The 26,397-nt window shown below is 35.1% G+C and overlaps 1 protein-coding gene across 11 annotated transcripts in view; it reads left to right on the top strand.

Annotated features, from left to right (window-relative positions):
- Positions 1 to 26,397, top strand: part of FUT8 (fucosyltransferase 8) — a 187,533-nt gene that overhangs the window by 99,845 nt on the left and 61,291 nt on the right. For 5 of the 11 annotated variants that reach the window (XM_055796329.1, XM_055796305.1, XM_055796312.1 and 2 more), the window contains one exon: positions 24,471 to 24,896. In XM_055796329.1, coding sequence (XP_055652304.1) covers positions 24,694 to 24,896 — 203 coding nt within the window. In that variant the 5' untranslated portion in view covers positions 24,471 to 24,693. Of the gene's footprint in view, positions 1 to 23,156; positions 23,291 to 24,470; positions 24,897 to 26,397 lie in introns of those variants that run through there. The other 6 variants (XM_055796340.1, XM_055796347.1, XM_055796358.1 and 3 more) reach the window with 3 other exon arrangements.

The raw sequence follows: 26,397 nt of genomic DNA, 5'->3' as shown, positions 1-26,397 counted from the left end.
TTTTGTACACACCTACATTATTTTTTGTGAAACACAATTTATTCTGTTACTCTGCTTAATGCTGTAACTTCTTTTGATTTCAGTCTAATTCCTGGCCTGTTATGATGAGTAATCAAGTGTTTCTTTCATCGAGAAAGATTGTTGTGTTTATGAATTGATTATCGTTCTTCAGCAGCTAAATTGCTCAGCGTGACTGCTTGTTCAGAGTTTTTGAAGGCAAGAAGTATTTTGCCATGTTTTTCACCCTGTTCCTTTGGACCAGTTCATGCAGTCACATTGTGGAGAGGATTATAGGTTTTTCTGTAACAACAGTGGGTTTTTTTGTTTGGTTTGTTGTTTTTTTTTTTTTTTTAATCTTTCCCCACCTGTCATTTAAGTATACAAGATTAAGGAATGAACTATAAAAATATGTTTTTCCTTGGCAAGTTATTTTATGACAAGCTAAGAACCAAGTCATTGCTAAAATTTTATTTGTTAATATCAAATATGAGAATTATTTTGGGATAATTTTGGTAGAACTGGTTGCAGTATAAAGTGTTTGAAAGAGTCTAATATTTTTCTTTCTTTATTGCCAGACTAAGTTGATTCCCCCTGCCTCATTTTATTATTGATAATAGTCTCCTGACATTTTTAAATGATCTTCATTTCTAGAATCACCGGAACTATGAATATGTAAAGAATATTTTTATGGTGTGTGATTGTAATGATTTGTTGGGTTTAATGCCTTTTTATTTATATCCTACTGTTCTGCAGTTTTGATCTAGAATATATGTTTTTGTTAAGCAGAGAAAATCTGAGAGAATGGGGCATGAGAGAAAAGCGTAACACAGCAATAAAATGCCCCAAACCAACAAACAAGCAAACTAACAAGAAAAGCTAAGGAAAAAAAGCTTAGGCCAAACTATTCCAAAAGCCTGTATTGCATATGGGAAAGCTTCCTCACCAGAACCGTGACATGATGTGAACCACACTGCTCCTTGGTTATGTGCTTTTGTCATAGGATATAGCTTTATCTTGGTTGACTACAGTTCTATACTAGGACCAAATCCTATTCATATGTGTATATATAGAACTGGCTTTGTTGTGTAACTACAGCTTATGTTGGTCTCTGTACCAGGAAAATAGAAGGTGGTGTATTTAAGAGAACCTTATTTTAAAAGGATTCCAAAGCTGTCTTTGAGGCAAAAGATTTCAAAGTTTAACTTCTGTACCAAGCAAATCTGAAGAGACTGTGAAAATAGAGTTACTGGATATGTGCTGAAGTGTGGGATATTGAAGATGCCAATGTAAAGGTGTGACCTGATCAATAAACTGTAATGAAATTACCTGTTTTTGGCAAGGCTCTTCCACAATCACTTTTAGAAAAATGGAAGTCTGCTGGGAAAAGAGAAAAAGTCTTTTTGCAAATTTGTAACTCAGTAAGGGAATAGAAAAATAGGAATATATGGTTATTTTTCATAATAGAAACAGCGTAATGCAAGGATTCATCTTATCCTGCTCAGGGGTCTGTGCTGGGTCATGTGTAATTCATCATAAGAATAAATTACCAGGAAAACAGAGTCTCCTGGGATTTTCTGAATAGAATCTGTATGGGGAAACTTTAGCATTATATTTGGTTCTAAATAATCTTGATATAATGTTTACATTTTAAGTGCCAGTTTTTTTGTTCACTTCTCTAACATAGATTAGGAGTGAAGAAAGTTAGAAATGGGTACATATTGAGATTTGGGAAAAGATCTTTCTGTGGTCAGGTAACATGTAAAAAATAAATAAATCTGAATGGTACTAAATGAACCTTGCATGTATAATTTAAGGATGATATGACTATTTGTGTTACTCGGTACAGTATGTGGAAGCCTTTTGGAATACTATGTGAAAAGACTAAAAAAAAATATTTTGCACTCCTTAAACATAAAGCTGAACTTGGTAGTAAAGAATTTTTTGGGGCCTCCCCCTTGTCTTGTTCTGTATTTGATGGATATTGTTTTATCTGCACTTAAATAGCAACCAGCAGCTTTTTCAGTTTAGTTCAATTTGTTCTGGTTTAGGTTTAACAATAGGTTTAACAATAAAAAAGTCAGAATACTGCTTTAGGTTAATTTCTGGTTCAAGGAAAACTAAGATTTTGGGTGAGGTTTTTAGATGAAGTTAAATTTAACTGGCTGTATTAAAAGTAAAATTCAAAGCAGTGGCCTTTTTCCTGTATATGATCTTAATATGCATTGCTTAAGAAAAAGAACCAGCAATTGTAGCTGTTTATTGCACACATTTCTTTTTGTATATTGCAATATGAATATACTAATAATAATTTTTTTAGAGCTTGTTCTGGCATTTGACAACACAGATATTTTTTTTTTTCTTGTACTTATGACTGAATTTCTTTGGTAACTTACTATCATTTAGTGGTCTGAAACAGATGAAAACATTCTGCTTGTTTGTAGATCTGGTTGTCAATACACTGTTAATTTTGCTAACATCAGGAATCTCTTTTGCAGTTTGGAAAAGGTTAATAGATCCATTAAAAGCAAATCAGGACAGTGGAGATTTTTAAAAATACTGGAGTTGAATTTTTGATCACCCAATGCTATTGCAGACTTTGTCTAAAATCATTGCTATAAAAAGCAAGGTATACTGGTGTATTTAAAATATGTATTCCATTGTATGTGTGTTTTTAAAAGTTTAACTTTTTGTGTACAACTGAAAGATCCCCATACTTAAGATTTTTTGGGCTAATGAGAACTGAATCTGAAATCTTTTATTTCTCTCTGGAGCCATCTATGCAGATCAGTGGCATAAACTCAGTGTACATAATTTCTCATCCCCCCATATTTGCACAGAGAGTTTTCCCTAGAGAGCTGTCTTATGAAATCTATTACTAAATATTTAGACCATTTCTAAATGATTCTGTATGAAGTATGGTTCTTGCATATGTCAATTAAAGAACTTTTTTGTAATGTTATATATATTTCTGTGAAATAACCAGGGTCATTTTGCAATCATAACTTACATGCCAATCACTCCCTTTTTTCTGAAGAAAACCAAAAATACTCTGCCCAATATCTGGTAGTTGTAAATAAGTTTCTGTAAATCATTACCTGGGCTACCAGTAGTAGAGTGACATGATATTGCATGTTTTTTTTCATACAAGCCTGGTTACATTCCTCTTTACTCTCTTGCCCTCAATATTTCTGTCTTTAGTATCGATTTGAAATGTGTTTAGTAAATAGATAACAAAATTAATCTGTCATATGCAGGTAACTTCTTTTTAGTTTTGTTTATTTAAGAAAGCTTACATCAGTTTTGACCTCCTGATGTATGGACACTGATGTCCATCATCACTTATGCTTCTGAAGGCTGATGATTATAGTGAAGTAGAATATCTTGCTGCCAGTCCTGTAAATATTTAAACTGCTAAAGCATTACACTGACCATAGCAAAAGACTTAACATTCACTTGTGTTGAGCAGATACTGTAGTAGCGAACGGTAAGATAGCAATGACAGAATTGATTAGTAGTGCCACTGAAGTAAAAATGAAAAAGCGCAACATTCTCATTGAACCTAGGCATTATAATTCAGTGAAGGAATTTAGCACTTTTTATTTTGTTCTAAATTTAAAAAGAAGAAAGGTTATCACAAAATTGTGACACATTTTCAGAAAGAAATTCAGTGTGACTGTTCCTTTTGCCATACAAGATACTTAACTACATAAAGGGAAGGGCTAAGATTCCACTCCAAGTAAATGCAGTGGCAGCTGCTAACAGTCTTGAAGTCATATATGTGGTGTTAATCGACACCTGAAAAGGTGGCCTAAGAAGCAATAAAACTTTTTTAGAGGAACTAATTGTCATAGCACTTGTTATTGCTATGTTAATTGTTAGATGCAATTGTTATTTTTCAGCATCTCAAAAACTGGATCCAATCTACAAGTGTTCAAATTAGTGTTACATTTCATTTCCAGTTGATGCCACCGCATGTATGTTGTCCAAGTTTATTTAAGTTTGAATAAACTATGAGCAGAAGAGGCAGGGTTAGAATTCATCTGAGATACTGGAATGATATGCTTAGATATTTTGATTCTGATGTCTTTGCAAGTCGATGTTTACAAGTTATGCAGGTTGAGAACAAGAAGACTGAAATACAGTTCAGTCAGAATTTTGGTGGCTGTTTGATTTAGTCTTTATAAAAGATACATATTGGCAGAAGGCAAAAGCCATTGGAGAACTGGTATATCTAAGAAATTCAGTTGAGCATAAGGATTCCTTTCTAAAGAAAGAATTTCAGTGCTCATTATGTTAATAGCTTTGTGTTAAAACTGTGGTGATGGATGGAGAGTGGGGAGAAAATCAGTTACCACTTCATTAATGTTATTTGTCTAATTTTCAGTTTCTGCTTCTCCATGTACGACACTTCTGGGATATTTGAATAGCAGACATTAAGAATTTTTAGAAACTGAAGCATATAGTGTTCTGTGAACTTTAAAAACAAGTTTTAGTATCTTTACTTTTTTCCCCACTGACAGACTTGAAATGTAATGCTTTATGGTTACTTAAATTTTAAATGAAGCCTGTGGGTTTTGATGTTTTGGCAGTCTCAGTCTTTTACTCTGTATAACATGATTAGGAAATAGGCCAGGCACTTCTGCACTGAGAAAGCTGTGTTGGCATTCTGTCGCTTTCCCCCCCCACTCTGATAAGTGAATTTAGTGAATGATTTATTTATTTGACATCACTGACACAAATGCATGTAAATAAAAAAAATAAATATAAAAATGAATAGTTCTCTTCCAAACTGGTGACTGAATAGCATTCTGAAAAGATTAGAAATACCTAAGATCAGTTTTGGAAAATGAAAATGTGTGAAATAGTGTAGGTTATCAGGGGTTCTATTTTGTTTGTTTCTGATAATTCTTGTATGTGGATTGCAGCTGACATTTTGGGTATGTATGGATGCTTCTGTGAACGCATCAGGATCTGAGTTAGGGGTGCAAAGCAGGGACAGTAAGTCCTTTGAATATGGTAGGATTAAATTATACCAGCAGCAGCATGTGACACTGAGCACAGTTTTATTTATTACATTGTTTTGAAAAATGCAGTCTGCCTATGCTTTAAACAGTAAATGTAAACATGAAATGGTGTGATTTGTAAATTAAAACATGAACACAAAGTATTCACATGCACGGATTTCATTAGGATACAACAATCTCAGAAAAATAAGTTTACCTCTTGTAAGTCAGGAGGCCAACTAATCCATCTTTCCTGCTCAAACATGTAATCGGTTTGTATGTATGCGTACTTTATTACGAAGAAGTATTTGGTTCATCTGCAAGGGCCTGCATGTGTGCAGAAAGGACATTTTGAAGCAGACCATAGGAACTGTTCAGGAAGAAATAGCGATGTTTCAAACATTCAGTATATATTATAATGTCACTATTTTTTCTGTAGTACTTAATGTTCTCAGATTGCTTCTGTGTTTTAAAGGATATAATTTTTTTGGTAAACTATATTGGTTGGAAATGAACAGTTACAAATTTTCTTTGATCTTGTTTTCCAAATAGCCTGCTTTTTGGAGCCCTTAACTGTGTTTGTCCTAGTAATGCCCTATTATTTAGTAGAAAAACATAGTAATTACTGCATTTACAAAACTATTTACTGAGATTTTTCAATCAATTTGCTACGAGGAATGGCTAGCCCTCTGATTAGAACAAAATTGTCAGACAAAATATCTTTTGTAATAGTTCGTTTCCTGTAAGCACAGATACTTAAAAATAAGCCATTTAATAAACTACAGGTAAAAGGTTATGTTTCATGTTTTATTTTACCATCCAAACAACTTTCATAACATTTCTTCTGTAGAAGTGCTTAGGCTGTATGATATCCCCTCGTCTTTCTCTGTTTTTGCATGACTTGTCACACATTGTGGCTTCTTTCTATGGCTAGCTGCTGCTTTTCATAAAGAGAAGATTGTGAGAGAAAATGGTCTTACAAGTAAAATTTATTTTTGTGACTAACTTTTAATCTCTATTAGCATTGACACAGTAAGACTTAGTTTTGCAAAAGGCAGCCCTAAATTCTGCAGCAGTGTGGGTTTGTTGTAGATCTGCAGAATTCCACTCGTGCTGCCTACTTCCAAATGCATATACATGGACTATATATCATTCTAGCCAACTCCCTTATAATTACTTTTGAAATTGTTACAACACAAGTAGTCTCCCTAACTTTGGTGCTTCAGAAGTTCATGATCATTATGTTTGGTATCTTGAAAGCCCTTAAGAACTATATCACAACTGTATCAGAATGGGCTGAATACTGTGACAGTGTTGCTTTACTGCTTGTTTTGTTGCAGTTCCCTTCACTTTTATTCTTCACTTATCTGAAAAGATTTTCAGTAATGTCCAGGGCTACGTGAGATCCAGACAGAAACAGTCAACTGTAAAATTAATTTGGTATGAACTTTTGTCTGAAAAACTTTCCTGTCCTTTTGAAATCTCAGTAGCAGTTCTCTGTGGAAGAAGTGGAAGCAAGCTGCCATGATCCTTCTATTTTCTGAGCTTCCAGAACCTGGGTTGTTCTAAGACTGGTGCAGTATAATATCCATGGATGGATTTTTCTAGCAAGAATATTTAAGTCTATTTTTTAACATATCCAATTTGTAAAACTCAAACACATTTTACAGTGAATTTCATAATTTAATTGTGCCTTCTGAAAATCCGGATATGTGACATCAACCAGGTCTCCTTTAGTTTCATGCAAATTTAATTGTATGTAAACTTCACCTTCTGAGGCATGACTTCATTCAAAACCCATGCTGATTATTTCCCAGGATCTGGTGTTTATCCATGTATCTACTGTTTCTGCTGTGTATTGTAGTTTCCTCTTATTTATCTGTTGTAGACGTCTTAGTTACTGATCTGTTGTTTCTCTGATCCTACTCAGAGCCTTTTTAAAAAACTGATGGTTATATTCTGTTCCCTTATCATGGAATCTTAAGTGATAAGACACTGTGAAACTCTTAAAGGTTTTGTATTACTTGAGTTCTATTAGAATAGGTATGTGGATACAGTTTGGTCCTGATGGTTTGTTATTGGTCATTTTACTGACATTTCAAGCTGCAAGAATTCTTCTATTGTCTTCTTTGTGAAGAAAAATTTCAGTTTTGATTTAAATCCCTTTCTAGTAACTGGTAATGCATGTACTTCATTTAGCTTATTGCTGTGGTCCTGTATTTTAAATTGTGCTGTTAAAATTCAAACATCATTTGGCCCTACAGAATCTCTGTCAAGTCTTTTAGTTCTATCATGGTTTTAATAAGTTTTGCTGTAGTTTTATGCATGTAAGAATTTGCTTCTAAAAAATTCTATAGCCTACCAATTTCGTATCTTCCAATTAAGCTTCGTCACCACCTCTGTACTTAGCTTATAAGTGTCACAGGGAGCAAACCCTGAATCATTATAATCTTATGAAGCAGCTTAAGTTGTATTCCAGACTTCTTCTGCTGCTTCTTGTGTTGTTTCTCGAGTGGGTGTGGATTTGGTCACCAGCTCCTTCCCAGTGTTTTCTAAAAGACTGTCTCGTTCTGTTATAAAATCCTCTGTCTTTGTATTCAGCAGTCATGTCACCACAGAGCCTTCACTCACATTAAACAACGTGTTCTCTTACACTGGTGATATTTTAATGCCTCGCTGTTGTAACCTTCCTTCTTCTATCCTTTAGAATCTGTGTCATCAAAAAGTTAATCTCCATGTAAGGATATGTTTGTATCATCTACCATCAGATTTATGGGACCATTTCTGTCTCAGAATTTTCTTTATTCTCATTGCCCCTTGACTTATAAGCCTGGAGATGGAGTTGCTCAAGGTCTTTAAAAGTCTGTTCAGTGCACTTCTGCTGTCTAAAATCTTCTGAATTTAGCAAAACCAACTTCAAAAAAAGGTACTTCACTTCTGAACACCTCAAGGTAGATAATCATATATATATATGTAGTGTTTGGGGTATTACAGGGAAGCCCCTGCCCTCCACTTAGCTTCTGATGCCATTTGTTTTAATTGTAAGTTCGTAATTTTTCAAGGGGCATAGCGGACTGATTTACTTACTGTTTTCTTGATTTTTTGTTGATTTTTGATTATATGAATAACTTAAAGGATCTACATCTCTACTCCTTATCCTCCTCCCTTTCTGCGGAGCTCAACTCAGATGCCATCCAGACTTCACCTTACCTTTCTAGGTTCTGTCCTGAGGCTCACTGTGCTGAAACAAGAATCCACCAGACTGGCACTAGGTTTGTTACCTGTGGCTGGGTCTTAACCAGACTGTTCAGCAAAAGCATTCCTGGAGTGCTTGACTCCCATGGGAGGCTGCTACAGGACCATGGAGAGCTCTCCCACAGACCGGCCTGGGGATAATGGGCATCTTTTGTTTGTTTTCTTGGTATGTTGCTAAAATTAGGTTGAACTATTCAGAAATAAAGGAGGTTGAAGGGAAGGGCTAAACCCCCTGCAATGGGAGCAGGAATACAAATATGTGGCATTAAAAGGGAGTAGATGGAAAAAGCTTAACCTGCAAGTTCAAGAAACTGTGAAACTGCTAAACATAGGAGCAGCTGCCATGATATAGTCACATCCTTATTACAAAGTGTTCACCACAAAGGAAAATATTGCTTTTCTGCCAAATAATGAGTGTATGTACAGTGATTCTGTGAATGCAGTGGCTTTCTTGGTGGAGATAATTGTAAGCTTGCCTAGGAAACAGTAAGAAAAACACATGACGGTAGGTTTTTCCTAGTGCTTGATCTTTTTAAAAAGGCTATTTCAAATGCTGCATTGTATTCCTTATTACCAGTCCAAAATACTTGAATGGGATTTCACTAGAAATACATATGAGAAAAAAAAGCAAATTTAGCTTTTAAGTCTATTTTTACTATACAGTATTCATATTGTTTTAATAATTACAGACTTTATATGACAGTGTAATTGGTCTTATTTTTAGAATGTTTAGCTTATAAAATATTCTTTTTTTAAAAAACAGCTTTCTTTTGTTTCTATTGGTAAAGTTATTTTACATGTATATGCGCACACACACACACAACCCCCCCATCTTGCATATTAAAGAAAATAGCTCACTAATTAAGGCTGGTATTTTCTAACGCCATGATTTGACAGCAAATCTATGAATTAGTGGTAATTATTTTATAAATAAAAATGGGAATTCTGATTAACAGTGTAATCTTAAAACTTGACATAAAGTTAAACATAAAGCTAATACCTTCAAAGGTGTTTTAAACTCATCTGTCATTTTCCCTTAATAATATGTCACAGAAATTTTGAGAGAAGAAGCCATTTGGAAGCTTTATGTGAGGCTTTGACTTGCAGCTTTCACAGTCCTGTTTTATTCATACCCTTACTATTGTATGAAGTACTTTTGAGTTTTTCAGTTCCTTCAGTTTTAAATAAAAAAATAGATCTTACATCAGCCATGCACTTGAGCTGTGGTGATGGTGAGGGTCAGATACAGGAAGCAATCAAGTTTTGGTGGCATGGAGCTCTATGAAAGCTGTAAACCAATGTAAATTAGACACTATGAACCTATATGCTAATGCACATAAATTGCTTCCCATACTTGAATTAGTTCATTAGATCTCTTTGTTGTGCTTTGTAGTGTGTAAAGTTCTAAAGTAAAAGGTTTTTATCTATGAAAATAGAATAGTGTTTAGAAGAGAACTGGAGTGCCAAGAGACATTTTTACAGGTTAAGATACATAAATGGTGGCACAGTAGAATTAAACTTCAGGCAAATACTTTATCATATGGCAATATTGGTATTTACAGTCTTCAGTAAAATTTGTCTTGTTCCAATAAAAGCACTAGAGAAAACACAGTTCAAGTAAAATTAGAAAATGGTGATACAAAACAAGACTGATTATTTACATAAGGATCACTTCAGACATTCTTTCCCTGATGTGGCCAACTCAAAGTTGTATTCTGGCATTTCTGTTACTGGGTTGTCAATTCACCCAGTCTCCAAGCTACCAGTATGTAACAAGGAAGGCTCTTAGCTCAGTTCTGTGACTCTTTTTTCCAGAAGATTTCCTGAATATTGTATAGCCTTGACTGTGCTTTGTTCACAAAACCTCCTGGTTGCAAATAACACTCTGGTTTTCTTATGGCTGCCAAGTGTTGTGCATTTTTGCATAACTATTACAAACTCAGCAGCTCTTTCATCTGCCTGTTTTTCATCTTGATTTATAAACATCCAGCTGAGTTGTGAACAGGCTGATGTTAAGTTTCTTGGTTATTAGATTTTGCATGTTGTTTTCATTCCAGCCAAAAGAAGAAAGATCTTACCTCTTATCTTGCTTCTGATGTTTCCAGCCATTAAGGAATGACATAAGGAAGCTGGTGGAAAAGAAGATTTAGTGGAGAGCTTCAGCACCAACAAGAGTGGAAAGATCAAATATTAGCTAAACGTTGTCCATCTTTTTTGTCCCACTCTGTTCCTTCCCCAAGGATCATGCTACCAATAGGAAACTTCACTTCCCCCACACAGAAGAGACAGCTGTGCTTTGGTCCCAGAAAGCACTGAAACAAAGCAAAACATTTGTATGTCTTATTCTGATAACGTGGACTCTAATGCAAAACTATGGAACAGAGTCACATCTTGGGAGTGGGTGAACGTCCTTGTGAATTTCTTGGCTGTGGAACCACATGCAGTATGAAAGATGTTACCTTTAGTGTTGTTTATTCTAAGTGATGATAGAAAATTAGCTGTTTTCTTATTTAAGCTTCTAATGAGAAGTTCAGTGTGATTTAAAGTGAAATGTCCAGTAAAATGTGGAGAGCATTAGCTTATTTTTAAAATCGGGCTTTTTTTGTCTTTTGGAGAAAAGAAAATGAAATGTTTGGCTGTTGTGGATAAAAGGTTGTCTGAAAGATTTGCCAGATCAGTAAGCATGTTTGAATACTTTTTAATTAGGTCATGCTAGAGTGCCTTGGGGTCCATTCTTCTAGAAAAGTGATGGTAAATCTGTAGCTTATGTGCAGTTTGAATGCAACTCATGTTTTAGAATCACATCATGTGACCAGTAGTGGGGTCATGCTGACACAGGCTGTTGGTTAACAGAAATGCCCAGCTATTGGAAGAAATCCACCAGGAGCAGTGAAGTTCAGCAGGATGTTCTACTGAGTCTGGTTCAGGGAAGCTTCTGAGCACTTGATCTTTTCAGGATATGTGCTCTGCTGTGTGGCTATTGACCATGTTGAGATTTTGGTATGCAGCTTAGTGGGCTAAGAAGATTAGCCTTCTTTTATTCTAGAGGTTTACTGATCTCCAGAAGTATTTCACAGAATTAGGGATATTAAGCTCTGTGCTCTATTAAGGACATAGTAAGTTCTAAGTTCTGTTAAGAAAGGGATGTTCATCAACTCTTATCTGAACTAATGCAGGGCAGGAAACCCAATTCTTTTTAAGCTTTTGATTAAACATGTATATATTTGTAAGCATTTTTGGTGCTTCGATTTAAAGGGAATGAGTGGCCAAGAATCTGTTACCACATTAAGTCATGTTTCAATGGCTGAATGCTTTAGCTGTTACACACTTACAGGTTTAGGAACTCTTTTCCCCTTCTTCATGAGCTGAATTTATCTAAGTTAATCCTCAGATTTTGTTATGCCTTGGTTTGCAAGTGTAAGAAGCAATTAACTGTCAGAAATCCATTCATTTTTAATATGTTATCTCCTGCTAACTTCCATAGTCTGTTCTTTTACTATATTGCTTCCACAGATTTTCAGTCTTCCCATTTTCTTTTGGCAAGAGGTTTCTACAAGGGTTATCAGTAGTTTATTAACTTATTACTCTGGAGGAAGCTCATGCTTGATGTTAGAATTGATATACGAATTTATATTATTCATTCTTGACTGTGGCTATGTTAGATTAGGGTTGTATGGAGTCAATACAGTAAATAAACAAGAATAAATAAACCTGTACTCTTATATAATTGTCCTGTTCGTTTGCTAAGTTAATTTTTATCTTAGAGACATTTGGTTAGTTCAGATAAGACTAAAGGTAACTTCTCACTTTGCTGTGTTTCTGGTTAATGTATTATCTTAATAGTTAAAAGGGACTAAAACTGAATACTGCTTTATCCGTTGCTTATTGAAATGGGCCCGTATATATAATTGCCGTGGAGGAGTGTATTGTTTCTGCAATTGACTCTTTTTTTTCTTATCTTTCTGAAAGAAGAATCAGCAGTTACTTTTTGTCTAAGTGTTTGACAGAGAATCTTGCATATATTTGACAAGTAAGCTGCTCTTTTCCTTTCAATGTACAATTCCCTCTTTTGTGTAAAATTGCATCAATTGTAAAAAAAAAATAAAATTACTGTATTATTTTAGGCTTTCTAATGTAATATGTTACAAAAATTGTAAGTACTTGTATTTATTACTGTATCTAAGACAAAGGAGTGCTTAGTATTTTCAGACAGTATTTGTTTTTACAGTTGATGTTTATCTAGTTCAAGAAAGTTCTTAATTGTGAGTAGTTCATAACTCCTGTTAAACTGTTTCAAGGTCAGTGTTCTATGTATATTTTCAGCTTAGAAAACCCAGGTACTGTGGGTATGGATCTCTGAACCACTGCCATTGTGGTAAAGGAACCACTTGGCCGTTCATATAGCATCATTTTGAGAATGTTTGGTCTGTGATATTAAAATTACTTAAATTTTTGGGGTGTTTTGGGGTCCTTATTATTTTTTTGATCTCTAACCAGAAACTATATAGTAGAAGTAGGATTGTAGTAATGCTTTGTTCTCCATTCCTATTTTATTTTATTGTTTTTCTAGAAATTTAATAAGTACAGGGGCATGTTGGACATAATTTTGATGTGGTTCTGCCTAGGCTTTCTCCTTATAATTGGCTCCTCAAAGGAGACCAAATGTTTTTTGACTAAAGAAGTACCATGTTTTATTAGAATAACAGTTAGGATAATTAACATTTTAAGTATTGAAAGCTCAGTGAATAGGGAAAACAGAAGAAAAGTAAATTTTTTTTAAACTGCTTTTTCTCTCTCCGCGTTGTCAGTGTGAGTATACTGTTGTTTCCACTTGCTTACAGTTAATTTAGTGACTATAAGCTGTAAAATGCACAGTGCCTTCTGATCTGGTGGAATTTTTTCCTATCATGTGCAAGGTCAGGTATCCTGCTCCCTGCTCCTTACTGCAATTTCATTGCTTGGACTGCAAGCTCCTGTACTGGAATTTTCTCGGCTCCCATACTCTATAGTTTCTCGAACCTCCTGAACCTGAGCATAGTCAGGATATCTCCAAGGAATGCAGATGGTCCCTATTACTCTGAGAGGCCCTACCTGACCCAGTCATATTACAGAAGCATTAAGATGATTGTGAACAAGCAACCAGAATGCTTCCTGCCTCCCTAATACTGTCTGTCAAAAAGAATGGAGGGCACTTCTAAAAAGTATGAAGTTATATGCATCTAAAGGTATTACTAGAATTCATAAAAGGCAGGGCTTGGATCAATATATTTGTTGTCTGTAATAAATACTAAAATGAACAGAGAATTTTGTTACGAGAGCTGAAATATGTTTTTACACTCAGAAATTATAAAGAGAGCTTATGTTTTTGCAAGTTGGCAGGAATTTTGTCGAAATTTTGAGAGTTGTATTCTTCTGCTATGGAATCCTTTTAAAGGGCTATTCAATTTATTTGTATTTTGTTTTCCCTACCTCTCAAGATCTGTGATATCTCCAGTTAAGTGGTTATTCTAGTGACTTTTAATATTTTGATTAAAATAAAATTCATTTTCTTTGCAAGGTTTTCTTAACATACTTATATTTTTGTAGAAACCATAATGTACATGAAAGAATATACATGAATACTCTTCTATTAATTTTATAAAAAATAGGTTTTAAAATAAATACTCTAACCTTGATTATTTTTTTTTTCCATTTTCAAAGTTGTGACTGGTGTTTTGAACAAGTAGTGCTTAAAGATGGGGAAACAATTATTTGACAAAACTGCTAAATGACTGAATGACTTTAATTGATTACACAGATTTGTATCTTCCATTCAAAATATGTAACATCTTTCAGCTGCAAATTTAATAGTATCTGTAAATATTAATGAATTCAATTTCAAAAAACATTTTGAGATTGGCAAATATTAACAAAGGAAACTGGGGCCTGGTGAGACTGGCTTGTACAAATTACTCATTAAATCAATACAGAGCCTGAAATATTCTTTGATTGCTAGATCACATTGTATCTCATCTAGGTACAATGAAAGATGGTAGCTGAAAATATTCAGATTAAGTGAGTGATCTTTGTGGAAAATCCATTATTAGTTAAATAAAAAGTAGGAAATGTGATATTTTAAGATTAATTAGGTTCTCTCTGTGTTGTGATTCAAGGGCAAATGAAAAGGAAGATGTTCTTATGTTTTTTCTCTGTTCTTTGAATGTGAAACTAAAGGGACTTTCTTATTTTAAACAGTTGTTACTTTCACTGGCTACTGGACTAGTGGAATTACTTGTTAGTCTCCAAGCCCATGATGCAGTTGTGTTTATTTCCTCCTGTCATGTAGAGGGTAAACTGTTCTTCAGATATGTTATGAAATTTTGATATTTAAAAATTTACTGCTATTCATGTGAAAGATAATATATGTTGTACACTTGCATGTTATGCCTTTTAGATATTTTTTTTCACACCAAAAGCTGTAAAAAAAATGCTGATTAGATTTAATTCCTGAGGAGTTCTGTTATTTCATGGAATCACAGAATAGCTGACTTTGGAAAGTACCTCTGGAGATCTTCTAGTCCAACCCTGCTGCTCAAAGTAGAGTCTACTGGAGCAGGTTGCTCAGGTCTGTGTCTCAGTCTCCAGGGATAAGACACTTTACTGACCTGCCCAGCCTGTTCCAGTGTTTGATGACCCTCACATTAAATAGTATGTTCTTAGGCTTAAATGGAATTTTGTGGTTTAGATTGTACCCATTAAATAGAATAGAGTATTTCAGTTGGAAAGGACCTACAATGATCATCTAGTCCAACTGCCTCACCACTTTAGGGCTGAGCAAAAGCTAAAGCATAGTATTAAGGGCACTGTCCAAGGGGCATCAACCAGCTTTCTAGAAAGGTGGTTCCAGTGTTTGGTGTTTGACCACCCTCTCTATAAAGAAATGCTTCCTAATGTCCAGTCTAAACCTCCCCTGGTGCAGCTTCGCACCATTCCATGCATCCTACCACTGGGTCCCAGGAAGAAGAGATCAGCACCTCCTTCTCTGCTTCCCTTCCTCAGGAAGCTGTGAAGAGTAATGAGGTCGCCCATCAGCCTCCTTTTCTCCAAACCAGACAAGCCCCAAGTCCTTAGCTGCTCATCGCAGGACATTCCTTCCAGCCCTTTCACCAGCTTTGTTGCACTTCTCTGGATGCATTTAATGACCTTCACATCTTTCTTAAGTTGTGGGACCCAGAAGTGCACACAGTGCTCAAGGTGAGGCTGCAGCCATGCTGGATACAGTGGATTAATCACCTCTTCTGACCGGCTGGTTATACTGTGTTTGATGCACCCCAGGGTGCACGTCACCCTCTTGGTTGACAGCAAGCCTAATACAAGTCAGCAGTGTGCCCTGGCAGCCAGTGCCCCCAGATCCCTTTCTGCAGGGCTGCTCTTCAGCCGCTCCTCTCCCAGTTTGTACTTGTGCCTGCCATTACTCCATCCTCGGTGCAGAATCCGGCATTTTGACTTGATAAATTTCAACTTATTAATGCTCCAATCTAGATCCCTCTGCAAGGCAACTTGTTCCTCAAGAGAATCAACAGCACCTCCCAGTTTGGTATTGTCAGCAAACTTGCTAATGGTACATTCAACTCCTGCATCCAGATCATTGATATTGAACAGAACTAGCCCTAGAATTGAACCCCGCGGAACACCACCGGTGACCGGTCCCCGGCCAGATGTAGCCTAATTCCCTGCTGTGCTTTGAGCCCTGCCCTTCAGCCAGTTCTTCACCCAGCACACCATGAACCCGCTCACCCCACAGCCGGACAACTTGTCCAGAAGGATGCTGTGAGGGACAGCATCAAAAGCCTTACTAAAATACAGAAAATCTACATCCAATGCTTCCCCTTTATCCACTAGTCAGGTGAACTTACCATAGAAGGATATCAAATTAGTTAAACGGGACTTTCCCTTTATGAACACATGTTGATTGCCTGATGATTGCACTATTCTTTAAATGCTTTTCAATAGTACCCAGTATATTCTTCTCCATAATTTTCCCAGGAACTGGTGTTAAACCAACAGGTTTGTATTTCCCTGGGTCTTCCCTCACACCCTTTTTGTAAATGGGGATAACGCTGGCTAGCTTCCACTTTGCAGGGACCTCCCCAGACTCCCAAGACCTTTGGCAGATGATCGAGAGGGGTCCTACCATTAACATCTGCTAGTTGAGCTGTTAGCGGGTACCACTGATGAGTCTTACTCTGTTGTCTTTACTTCCTGCCTATCAGGTATTTTTATATCTTGACATATATAAATATTTATATGGAATACATTAATCATATATATGTAATGTGTATATATGATATATATCCTGCCCAAACTTTCTCTTCTACTTGCTGAACAATCCCAGCTCTCTCAACCTCTCATTGTATGGGCACATTCTTCAATCTCATAATAATCTTTGTCACCCTTTGCTGCACCTGCTCCAGTACAACCATGTGATGTACTAAAAAGAACTTCATCCAATATGGCATGTTGTACAGAATAAACTATCACGGGAACTTTTAATAGTGAACTATTTATTTGATCATGAAAAAGAAATAGTAGTCTTTAGTTTTCTACATATCCTATTGAATCTATTTTCTCTGTCTTTTACTTTTCACTTTATAAAATATTTTGAATCAAATATTTGTATCTTCTATGAACAGATTTTTGGAGTTTTTTTAGGAAACATTTGCAGTAACGTCTCCTGATTGACATGAAACTTCCTCAGCTTTTCCTGGTGGATGATGTTTAGACCTGTGGTAGATAAAAATCCAGAAAGTTTTAAAGATTGTTTTGTTTTGTTTTAAACTTAGCTTAACACTGATGGGCTGAGGGTCTGACAGTAATTGAGGTCGCTACACAAAATGCTGTATAAGTACTAAAGTAAAATGAGAGTTCATGTCTTAGGGAAGGGCAACCTAGGTAACAACCAAAGGGATACACAGAAGAGAATGAGGAGATACTAAAGCATATTTAATGCAGTAGTATTTAGTCATGGTAGTATGCTTTCTAAGAAGATGATTTTTGTTAGTGAAATCTTAAAAATACTAAACTAACTTTACTTCACTTTTAGGCAAAACTAACAGTGATGTGCAGGCTCAATCTAAGTTGCGCATACAGTGTAACAAGTTTTTGGAGTGTTTCACATTTAGTGGTAAGTCATTTTGAGTGAATCTAGGTCAGTAGGTGATTGAGCCAAAAGTAGACTTGCTTAGCTTGCTTTGAATGGAATCTAAAATAACTTGAAGCTGTATATTGCCAAGAAAAAGCATAATGCTATTCTGGGGTCATAATTCTGGATAGGAAGCAAAAATACGCATGGAGAAAATCTCCACTCCGTCACTGAATTTGTTACTGAAAGTGTGTTGGGAATAGTAAGTGAATAAGTCATGGAAAATATCCTTTCTTTGAAACGATGGTACTGGGCTATTCAGGTTTCTAATTTCTAAGTACCTTTTACAATAAACAGAAGGCATTATGGGTCAAGATGAGGAAAGATAGTATATATTTATTTTTTCATTGATTATTCATTTTTGCTATAGCAAAATAACTTAGGGGATGTACATCATTTGTCCAGATGATGTTGGAGCTACTCTTCAGCTGCTCTTTTTATTATCATTTTAATTAAGTTAGTGTTCTCTTTACTGTTTCCTTTAGTTGTTTTGTAAACACTGCATTGCATTGTATTGAAGCAATGGTTTTTAACCAAAACTTCCCTGTTAAGCTGATAAATATTTTTATATGCTTACAATCAATTGTGGCTTACATGTATAATATACACAGTTTGATTTCCTGATTAAGGCATTGAAGCAGTCCCTTGTTGTTATGTAAATATTCTGTGTTATCTTTAATGGGGTCTAAATAAATCTGTGACACTGACCACATTTTCTGTGCATTGAATTTAGCAGTAAATAAATTTTAATTTGACTTCCTTTCTCACAATGTTAGTTTCCATTCAACTGATGCATTAGAGATTGCCTATTCCTAATGATTTATAATAGCAAGTATTTAACAGAACTTTTTTGTTTGATTAAATAATACTGCATATTTTGTATTGAATTTTTATGATAGAGCTACTGGATTAAATTAAACCTGAAAAATAACTTAGTGTAGGTCATACTTTCCTTTCAACTTAGTATTTGCTTTTAAATTACTTTGTTCTTATTTGCAAAACTTTTTCCTGATACTGGTTTGATTTCTTTAGTAGCTGAAACAGAAGTTTGAAATAACAAGTGAATTTATAAGGTGTGACAGAAAACTCCTACATTTAAATACAAACCCCCTTGATGTTAATTACCACCAACATCTATTTGTTTCTTATTGTTTTGAGAAGGTTTCATAGCTGTCTGTAGTCTCTTCTTTTTCAGTCTCCTATGCAACCAGGAGTCCCTTTGCATTCATATGCACAAGATTTTTTCCATTGTTTCTATGTGCGAACTGCTCTATTTCAGATAGATAAAAGCAGTGTCTTTACAAGCCTGCATTCAAGAATCCCTGAAGGTTACCAACTTATCTGTGGCATCTGCAGCCCCATGCTGATAGTGGCATTTTTTGCTTCTTTTGCCACTATGCTGTTGTGTGCTGCTGCTTCTACTGAACTTTGTGTCTTTCAGTCCACGCCTAGCACCTACATCAGTGCTGTGACTGGGATTTCTGTGGATGTTAACTGGGTTCTTCTGAATGGGAGATGATTTCCCTGAGAGATCAGATTGAAACCCTCCTAACTGGGTGTGGTGATAAAATTTAAAAAGAAAATTAGCTTCAGAGATTGCTGCAGAGATAATTCCAACAGCTGTTGGAGGGAATAGAGGAATACATTCTTTTTCACCCCAAACATCTAGGGTAAGCCCTTCCAAAGAGATAAAAGAGGTATCTTACTACACTATTTTAGAAGGTGACATTATAAAAATGTAGTCAACCATTCTCAGAATCCCCTAGAAGGGAGACAAGAACTAAACTAAAATTGCATGGAAGAAAATGCAAATTAGCTAATTGTCAATACACTGTTTTAATGTGCTTATGCACTGGAAAATACAAGGGTATGGGTAAATCCAATAAAATATAACACAAGAAATCATGGTAAATCTCAAGGGATAATTAGTAAATTAAAATACATGGCTTCCTACGGTAAAAGAAATTAACATAGTATTTTGCATGTGGAGATCTTTCAGAAACTGGTTATAAGCTGTAGAAATTGAAGTTTAAAAAATGTGATAATTTTGCCTTTTCATGTCCCTATTTGCTCTTTTATTTCTGGTAGTCTTATATTTATTATAATTTAATTTATTTTAAAGGTCTCTATGGACTTTGAAATATTGAAGTACTTTGACACCTTGCATTCCCAGAACAGTAATGAAATGGAAGAAAAAATGTAAAAGGCACATGACAGTATAAGTCAGTAGTTAAGAGTAGTTAAAACTCATGTATAATTAGAAATACCACATCTGAGATACAGGCTGACTGTTTAATGTTAGTTCAGAATGTTCTTCCTATTTATTCAGTTTGGCATCTTTGTATTTAACTGTACTATGACCTAACTTATAAAAAGAACAATGACATCATTAGAGATTCATAGGAATCAGGTAAAACATGCTATCTTTTGTGTATTATATAAAATGTTTGAGTAGTTTCAGAACTCTGTATTCTTTAATATATGAAGTCCTGACATAATTTTATACATTTTCAGGAAGTAAAAAACAGTTTACTATTAAAGAAAGTTAAATTTAAAGGGTCGGTACTTTAAAATCACTTGTATAAAAGCAATGTGAAGGTGCTACAAGAACAATGTACTTGAAAATAATTACTGTACACCATTAATTGCTTGAGATATATGGTGATGTAAATAAAAATATTAGTGATTTTTTCCCCCATATATACTTGAAAATTGTATAAGCTTTTGAGAGTCAGAGGTACTTGACAATTATATCCTCAGAGCCACAGACAAGTACTTGATGAAGCTATCATTCCATTCTCTCCCTCAAAGATTGTCTGTTAGTTCTCCTGTCTGAGTTTCTATTTATCATTTTAAACCAAACACTCAAGAAGTTACTTTTTTTTTTAATAATGAGTTCTACATTTTTTTTTAATGAAGTATATATAGGATGCTTTAACCCTTTTAAGATGTGATCTTTTTTGTGTTTGATAACACAAACCCTTCAATAATACTTAAAATACTGGGTTTTTAACATTTTAAATATTGTCAAAGTATTTGCATCATATCAGATCAAAGGCTTATCTAGCCTGATTTCTCTCCAAGACTGGCTTGTAGTGGATGTCTAGGGAAAACTGTAAGAACCGGGATACTATGGTGATACTACCCTGGTATATTCTCTGGTTTCCAACAATATGTGACTTGGGATTCTGAGAGTATTGGGTGGTATCTTTGTGGCAGTCTTTGAGTTTTAATCTTCCTTGAAATGGTCTAATGGCCTTTTAAATGTAAACTTTTAACACCTACAGTGTTTGATTAAACTGAGTTTCACGCTGGAATTACACAGTTTGAGAAATACCTTCTTTGGTTTTGAATCTATTAAACCAGAATGTTTTATTAATTACCTCCTTGTACTAAAAGTAGCAACAGACAATTATACGCTCTTTACTTTCTCATACCATTGATGATTTTTATAGATTTACCATGTTAATTCCTCAGTTGTCATTTCTACTAATCTCTTTACTCACACATAGTTACTGAGGGCCATTCTTGTGTCTGTGGGTTTTTGGTTGGTTTGTTTAGTGTGGTTTTCTGTTTGTTGTTGTTTTTTTTTAAAAAAAAAAAAAAAACAAACAACAAAACAACAAACACAAACTGTGAGGACTTTGTTGCTTTTTGCCCAATGTTGAGCTGATATTTTGTAGAATTACCTATCACGGCTAAAATCCATTCCTGATGGATAATGATTCAAAGGTCATCTATACACAACTCTACACACTGATATAAACTGATTTTTAATTTTATTTCTTCACTAGACAGTGTCTTGATATATTTCAGTTTGTTGCTATCACCTGTTGTACTACATGTACAGACTTTGTTACCTCCATTTTCACCTTGTTTTCCAAATAATTTATAAATATATTAAACTGTATGAATTCTGCCATGAGTCCCAGTGAGGTCCATGATCATTCTTTCTACTTTGATTGCCTAGCCTTACTGTACGTTTATTTTTTAATGATGTGGTGACTCACATGATGAATGGCCTTCCAGGCAGTTTAGTTTCTTTGAAAATATCAACTACATAACAATTAGAACTGGTTCTCTCTTGGTTGTGTGTTTATTTGCATCTTCAAAAGGACTTTAATAAATTTATGAAGCACAATTTCTTTTTCCAAAAGCTGTCTTAGTACTTTTTTACTTTGGTTACATTCATCCTTACGTCTGCAGTTTTATTTCCTGTTATTTCTAGCAGTTTCCCTGGCCTGTAGTTGTTGGGATGTCTGCTGTAGCCCTTACGAAGAATTCAGTTTACTGTTTTCATTTTCCATTCCTTTGGTACAAAGTGATTATAATTGAGAGGTTAATTATTAAACTATTGCATCCTTTAACTTCTTTAGAACTGTTGGAAGAATACCATGTGTTCCTGACGACTTGCTGTATTAATTTTGTGGATGTATTTGGTAGCCTGACTAACACTATTGTTTGAGACAGACCAATGCATCCTCTTACAAAGGAGATACCTGATTTGTGAATCTGCTTAAGCTCCTGTGTTATGAAAAAAAGAAAGGCAGTATTTTCCTTGCAAAGTACTCTAAACAGTTCTTATATACTTGCATTGTTTGTTGACCTTGGAGACCCTAGTAAGCCATGTGCTTTGGATGAAAGGTTCAGTATTACTTTTTATGTCTTTAATCATTTGGTCATGCTTGTAACTTTTAAAAAGGATACTTTCTTTGCTCATTATAATAGTCACCTTTACCTACTGTTTTAGTTAAGGCCATGATATCTTTCCAGGTGGCATGGAATACACTTCTTTTTTAAAATACTTCCTCTTCTTGAAATTAATCACAGCTGTAGTGAATATTTTACTTTGTTGCTCCTAAAAGGAGATGATATCTGATTATATTATGCAGACCGTTAGGAAGTAGTCCTCCAGTGGAAACTTTTTGATCTAAGTTCTGCAAACTGCTTGTGATTAATTAAGCAGTAATTTTGTGTCTGTAGCATCTATTTATTCTCATCACAATTCCCAGCATAATACTTAGCCAATCAGCAGAGGAATATTTGAAGTCCCCTATTATTTTTTCTTTCCTTGCCTTCACAGACTTTGTGATTTCACTTACCCTGTTGCAGCCACAATCAACCATTTTGTGGGTGATTGGTAGTATAGATTTAAGAATACACTTTCCCACTTAAATGTCAGTCCATTGGGGTTTTATATTAATCACTCCTGCAAGTAACCAGGCTTGGTTTGCATATAGCCCCAATCACTTGTGGGTTGTGCATGGCTTATTCTGTTTCATATAATGTGGGTTCTTTTTATTTGTGCTGTGATCTGTAAAGACTGTTGAAGAAACCACTATTTTCTTGAAGGCAGTCCCAAACTTTTTTGAAGCTAAAGCAAAGCTACATAAAGCTTTCTTAGAAATCTGTAGAAAATGACATGCTCCTAGTGTGGGATTACGTTAAAAAAGAAAACTGATCTGCTTATAACACCTTGACACAGATACATTCGATGGAAAAGCCCGAGAGAGGTACTACAAATGTTTTCCATTTCATTAGTAATACTCAGTTTACAAATAAATTATCTTGTGTATCATCTTACTAGTCTTAAGTGGAATTTTTCTGCCTCTTTCAAAAATATGCAAACAAAACCACTTCTGCAAGATAACTAGAGAAATTTTTCAGCATTTTTAATAGTGTTTTAGATTTTTTGTAACTGGAAGTGTGTGCTCCAGGCATATCTCTGTGACTGGGTGAGTTCTTGCAAGTTGGCAAGTCTTGAAATGAGTTGGAAGAGAATAAAAAACCCAAATGAAATAAAAAAGAAAGTGAAAGAAACATTAACCAGAGAAGAATGACTTGGGAGGAGGTGGGTATGGATAGCATCTCAGAGGAAATATGGTGGATTTTACAGAGTTGAGAATTGAAAATAGGTTATTTTGGAAATTGAGTATAAAGAGCAAATATATGCCTTTTACAGAAGGTAGAAATGTTATATTGCAAAGAAAGAGGAAAAGAGGTGAGAAGTACTTCAGATTTTGGATGTGCTGATCAGTTAAATTTTGAAGTGTGTTCTAGATAGAATGAGGAGACTCTTAACATTCATTGAATGATGTTTTGACAAGTAGAAAAGGAGTTGAGGTGAGTTTGCATTTTTTAAAATGCTGTGGTGTTCTTAGATGAGAGAAAATAATACCTTCAGACCATTTTTTTCCAAATGGGTTTGATAGTTTTTAAAGCAGAAGAAAAATGTTTCTAAAAGCCAGGTTTCTAAAGTCATGCCTGGTTTTCAAATGTGTGAGCATAGCAGTGCCAAATAAATTCTACTTGAAATCCCTCTTAAATGTTCAGTGTTCCTGTCTGTTTTAACAAGTACAGTGGAAGGGTAAAGAGAGAAGTTGTGATGTCTTGCAATTTTAATCAAGACATAAAGTTTTGGGTTTAATTTTAGGTGGGCATTTTAGAGGCTACTATAGATTTAAGAGTAAGATACGCAATGGGTTGTTTGTTTAAAAATTATTGCTTAAACTTTTTGCAGTGCTTGGAAGTTGCTTAATTGGTATTACAGCTGCTACTAGGCCAATCTACTTGCAAATAGTAGGATACGTTATTAGAATGGCTGTAACTTCTGTTACAGTGTGGGAGTCATGATAGCAATGGAGAAGAGAGTTCATAAAAGTGGAAAAAAAGGTGAATTTGTGATTGAATAGAAGCTCTTTGTTGGTACTAAAGGAGACTAAGTTTAGCACAGAATGATTTTTGAACTATTTTAATGTGTGAAATGACACGACTTGTAAATATTTCTCTTACAAAAAACCGGCCATTTCAAAACCAAAATTAATTGCATATTCCTTAGTGGTTCATACTTGGACTCAGCATATTTTTTGTGGGAAGTTAAAAGCTTTTCTCTTTTTCTCCTTGACAGAAAGTAGTAAAGTTGTCTATCATCATTCTTGAATGTTTATGACAATACATTTAGCTTAATTGCAATCTAATATATTTTTATGTATCAGAATTATAATTTCAGATTTTTTTTATTCTTTTCACAGAATATAAATGAAGAATGATGCAGTATTAATGCTATCTATGTACAGCCCCATAAGGATCTTCTCTAAGGAGTTGCAGTAAGATAAATATTGCGAATAATTTTTCTCTGGTACAATGTGGTGAAGCAGAGGAACTGAAATTGTCTGCTCTTGTACAGGCTAAGGACTTAAAATGTTTGTTATTTTGTGAGCAGAAGTAGTTCTGGAGTGAATTGAACTTCTGAAAATGCGGCCATGGACTGGTTCCTGGCGTTGGATTATGCTTATCCTCTTTGCTTGGGGAACTTTACTCTTTTATATTGGTGGACACCTGGTACGAGACAGTGAGCACCCAGATCACTCTAGTCGTGAATTATCCAAGATACTTGCTAAACTTGAACGTTTAAAGCAGCAAAATGAAGACTTAAGGAGGATGGCAGAATCTCTCAGGTAGGATCTAAAAGTAATTAAAACTTTTCAGAAAATGGTTGAAATATGAAATACCAGAAATTAAATTGAAAGGGCTGCTTGTGGGTTTTTTTTGTAAAATCATGTTTAATATTTAAAAGTACAGATACGTGTTTTAATCGGTGCTATAAGTAACTGAAAATACATTGCAAAACCTTTAAACAAATAATGTACATCTAGTTTTGGTCTAATATAGTTATTATTTAACAGTCATTATTTAATGGTGTCCAAGTGTTACTGTGTCACAATAACAGAGTTCTGTAGGTGATTAACTTCTCAAGGCCAGCTTCAAACATGTGCAATTATGATGTTCAAACCAATTAGAACAGCTAGTGACTTTTCCACACTTCTGCATGCAGTAGCTGGAAAAACTTGTTTTAAAGGTGCTAAAAACATTTGTACAGCTTGTTGAAGATAAATGTGGACTTGCTGAAGATGCAGTAGACTGCTGCATCATATGAATTCTTTTAACTATTTTTTTCCTTGTCTTGCTGCTAAACTTGAAACAATAATTGTAAAGTAGTAGGAACATCTCCCTTCTTATAATTATTTGTATTGTTATAGATGGGTACAATTATGTGGTATATACAGTTTTATGAGTACGAGTATTTTCAGACAGACATATACTTCTGGTCTTTCCTAAGAACTTGGAAAGGAGAGCTTTTTAGGCAGGGTACATGCCAGAGTTAGATTGGACCTAAGTATGTGGACATCACCACGTGCGACCTAAAAGTCCTGATGGATCATGGGGACAAGTACAGAGGCTTCATATGTTGTAGGAAGCTAGAGATGAGCAAAACTCAATACAAGATTTTACAGTAATGTGTGGTGATGATTATTGGTCAAAAAGCTCTTAAGTGAGATAAATTAATTTACGGTCTCTTTCACAACTACATGCTCACAAGCACCAGGATGTGTGTGTACCAGTAGACTGGACAGGATCTCCTGTGTAGAACATGGAGAGTGAGGGGCACTGGCAGCTGAGACTTCATCATGTTTCTTGGGTGGTTCTTGCTTGGCAGGGGTACACTGATTTTGGACTTGCCTTTTAATATGCTTTAGGAGAAGATGCCGGTTTGGATCTTCTATCTTGCTATTTTTCTTCATAAATCATAGGAAGAATGATGGAATTGCAGAAATCTGTTTACCTTATTAGGATGTTTTATGGTTCTAGTCCTGCTCTGGTTGCCTTATCTTTAAGTGAGTTTGTTTCTTCCCTTCATTGAAATGAAATCACACATATGGATGCTGTAGCAGTGAAATTAATACTTTTCCTCTTAACCCTGTTGTGTTGTTTATTCTGGTGCATGCTCTCTCTTTCATGCATAGCCAGGGGTATTTGATCTGGTAGGCTGGCTACACTGCCTGAAATTTCTTTTCACTGAACTCCATTCCTTGTTTCTGGAATGCACTGTAGGTATGGCTGTGCGCTGGTGAGGCTTTTTAGAACAAATACCTTAGTTTTGAACGTGTCAGCCCTGAA

The sequence above is a fragment of the Falco peregrinus genome, chromosome 1 (assembly GCF_023634155.1).
Source record: "Falco peregrinus isolate bFalPer1 chromosome 1, bFalPer1.pri, whole genome shotgun sequence".
Taxonomy (NCBI): domain Eukaryota; kingdom Metazoa; phylum Chordata; class Aves; order Falconiformes; family Falconidae; genus Falco; species Falco peregrinus.
The sequence above is the reverse complement of the archived record's forward strand: the minus strand, read 5'-3'. Positions and strand labels throughout refer to the sequence as shown.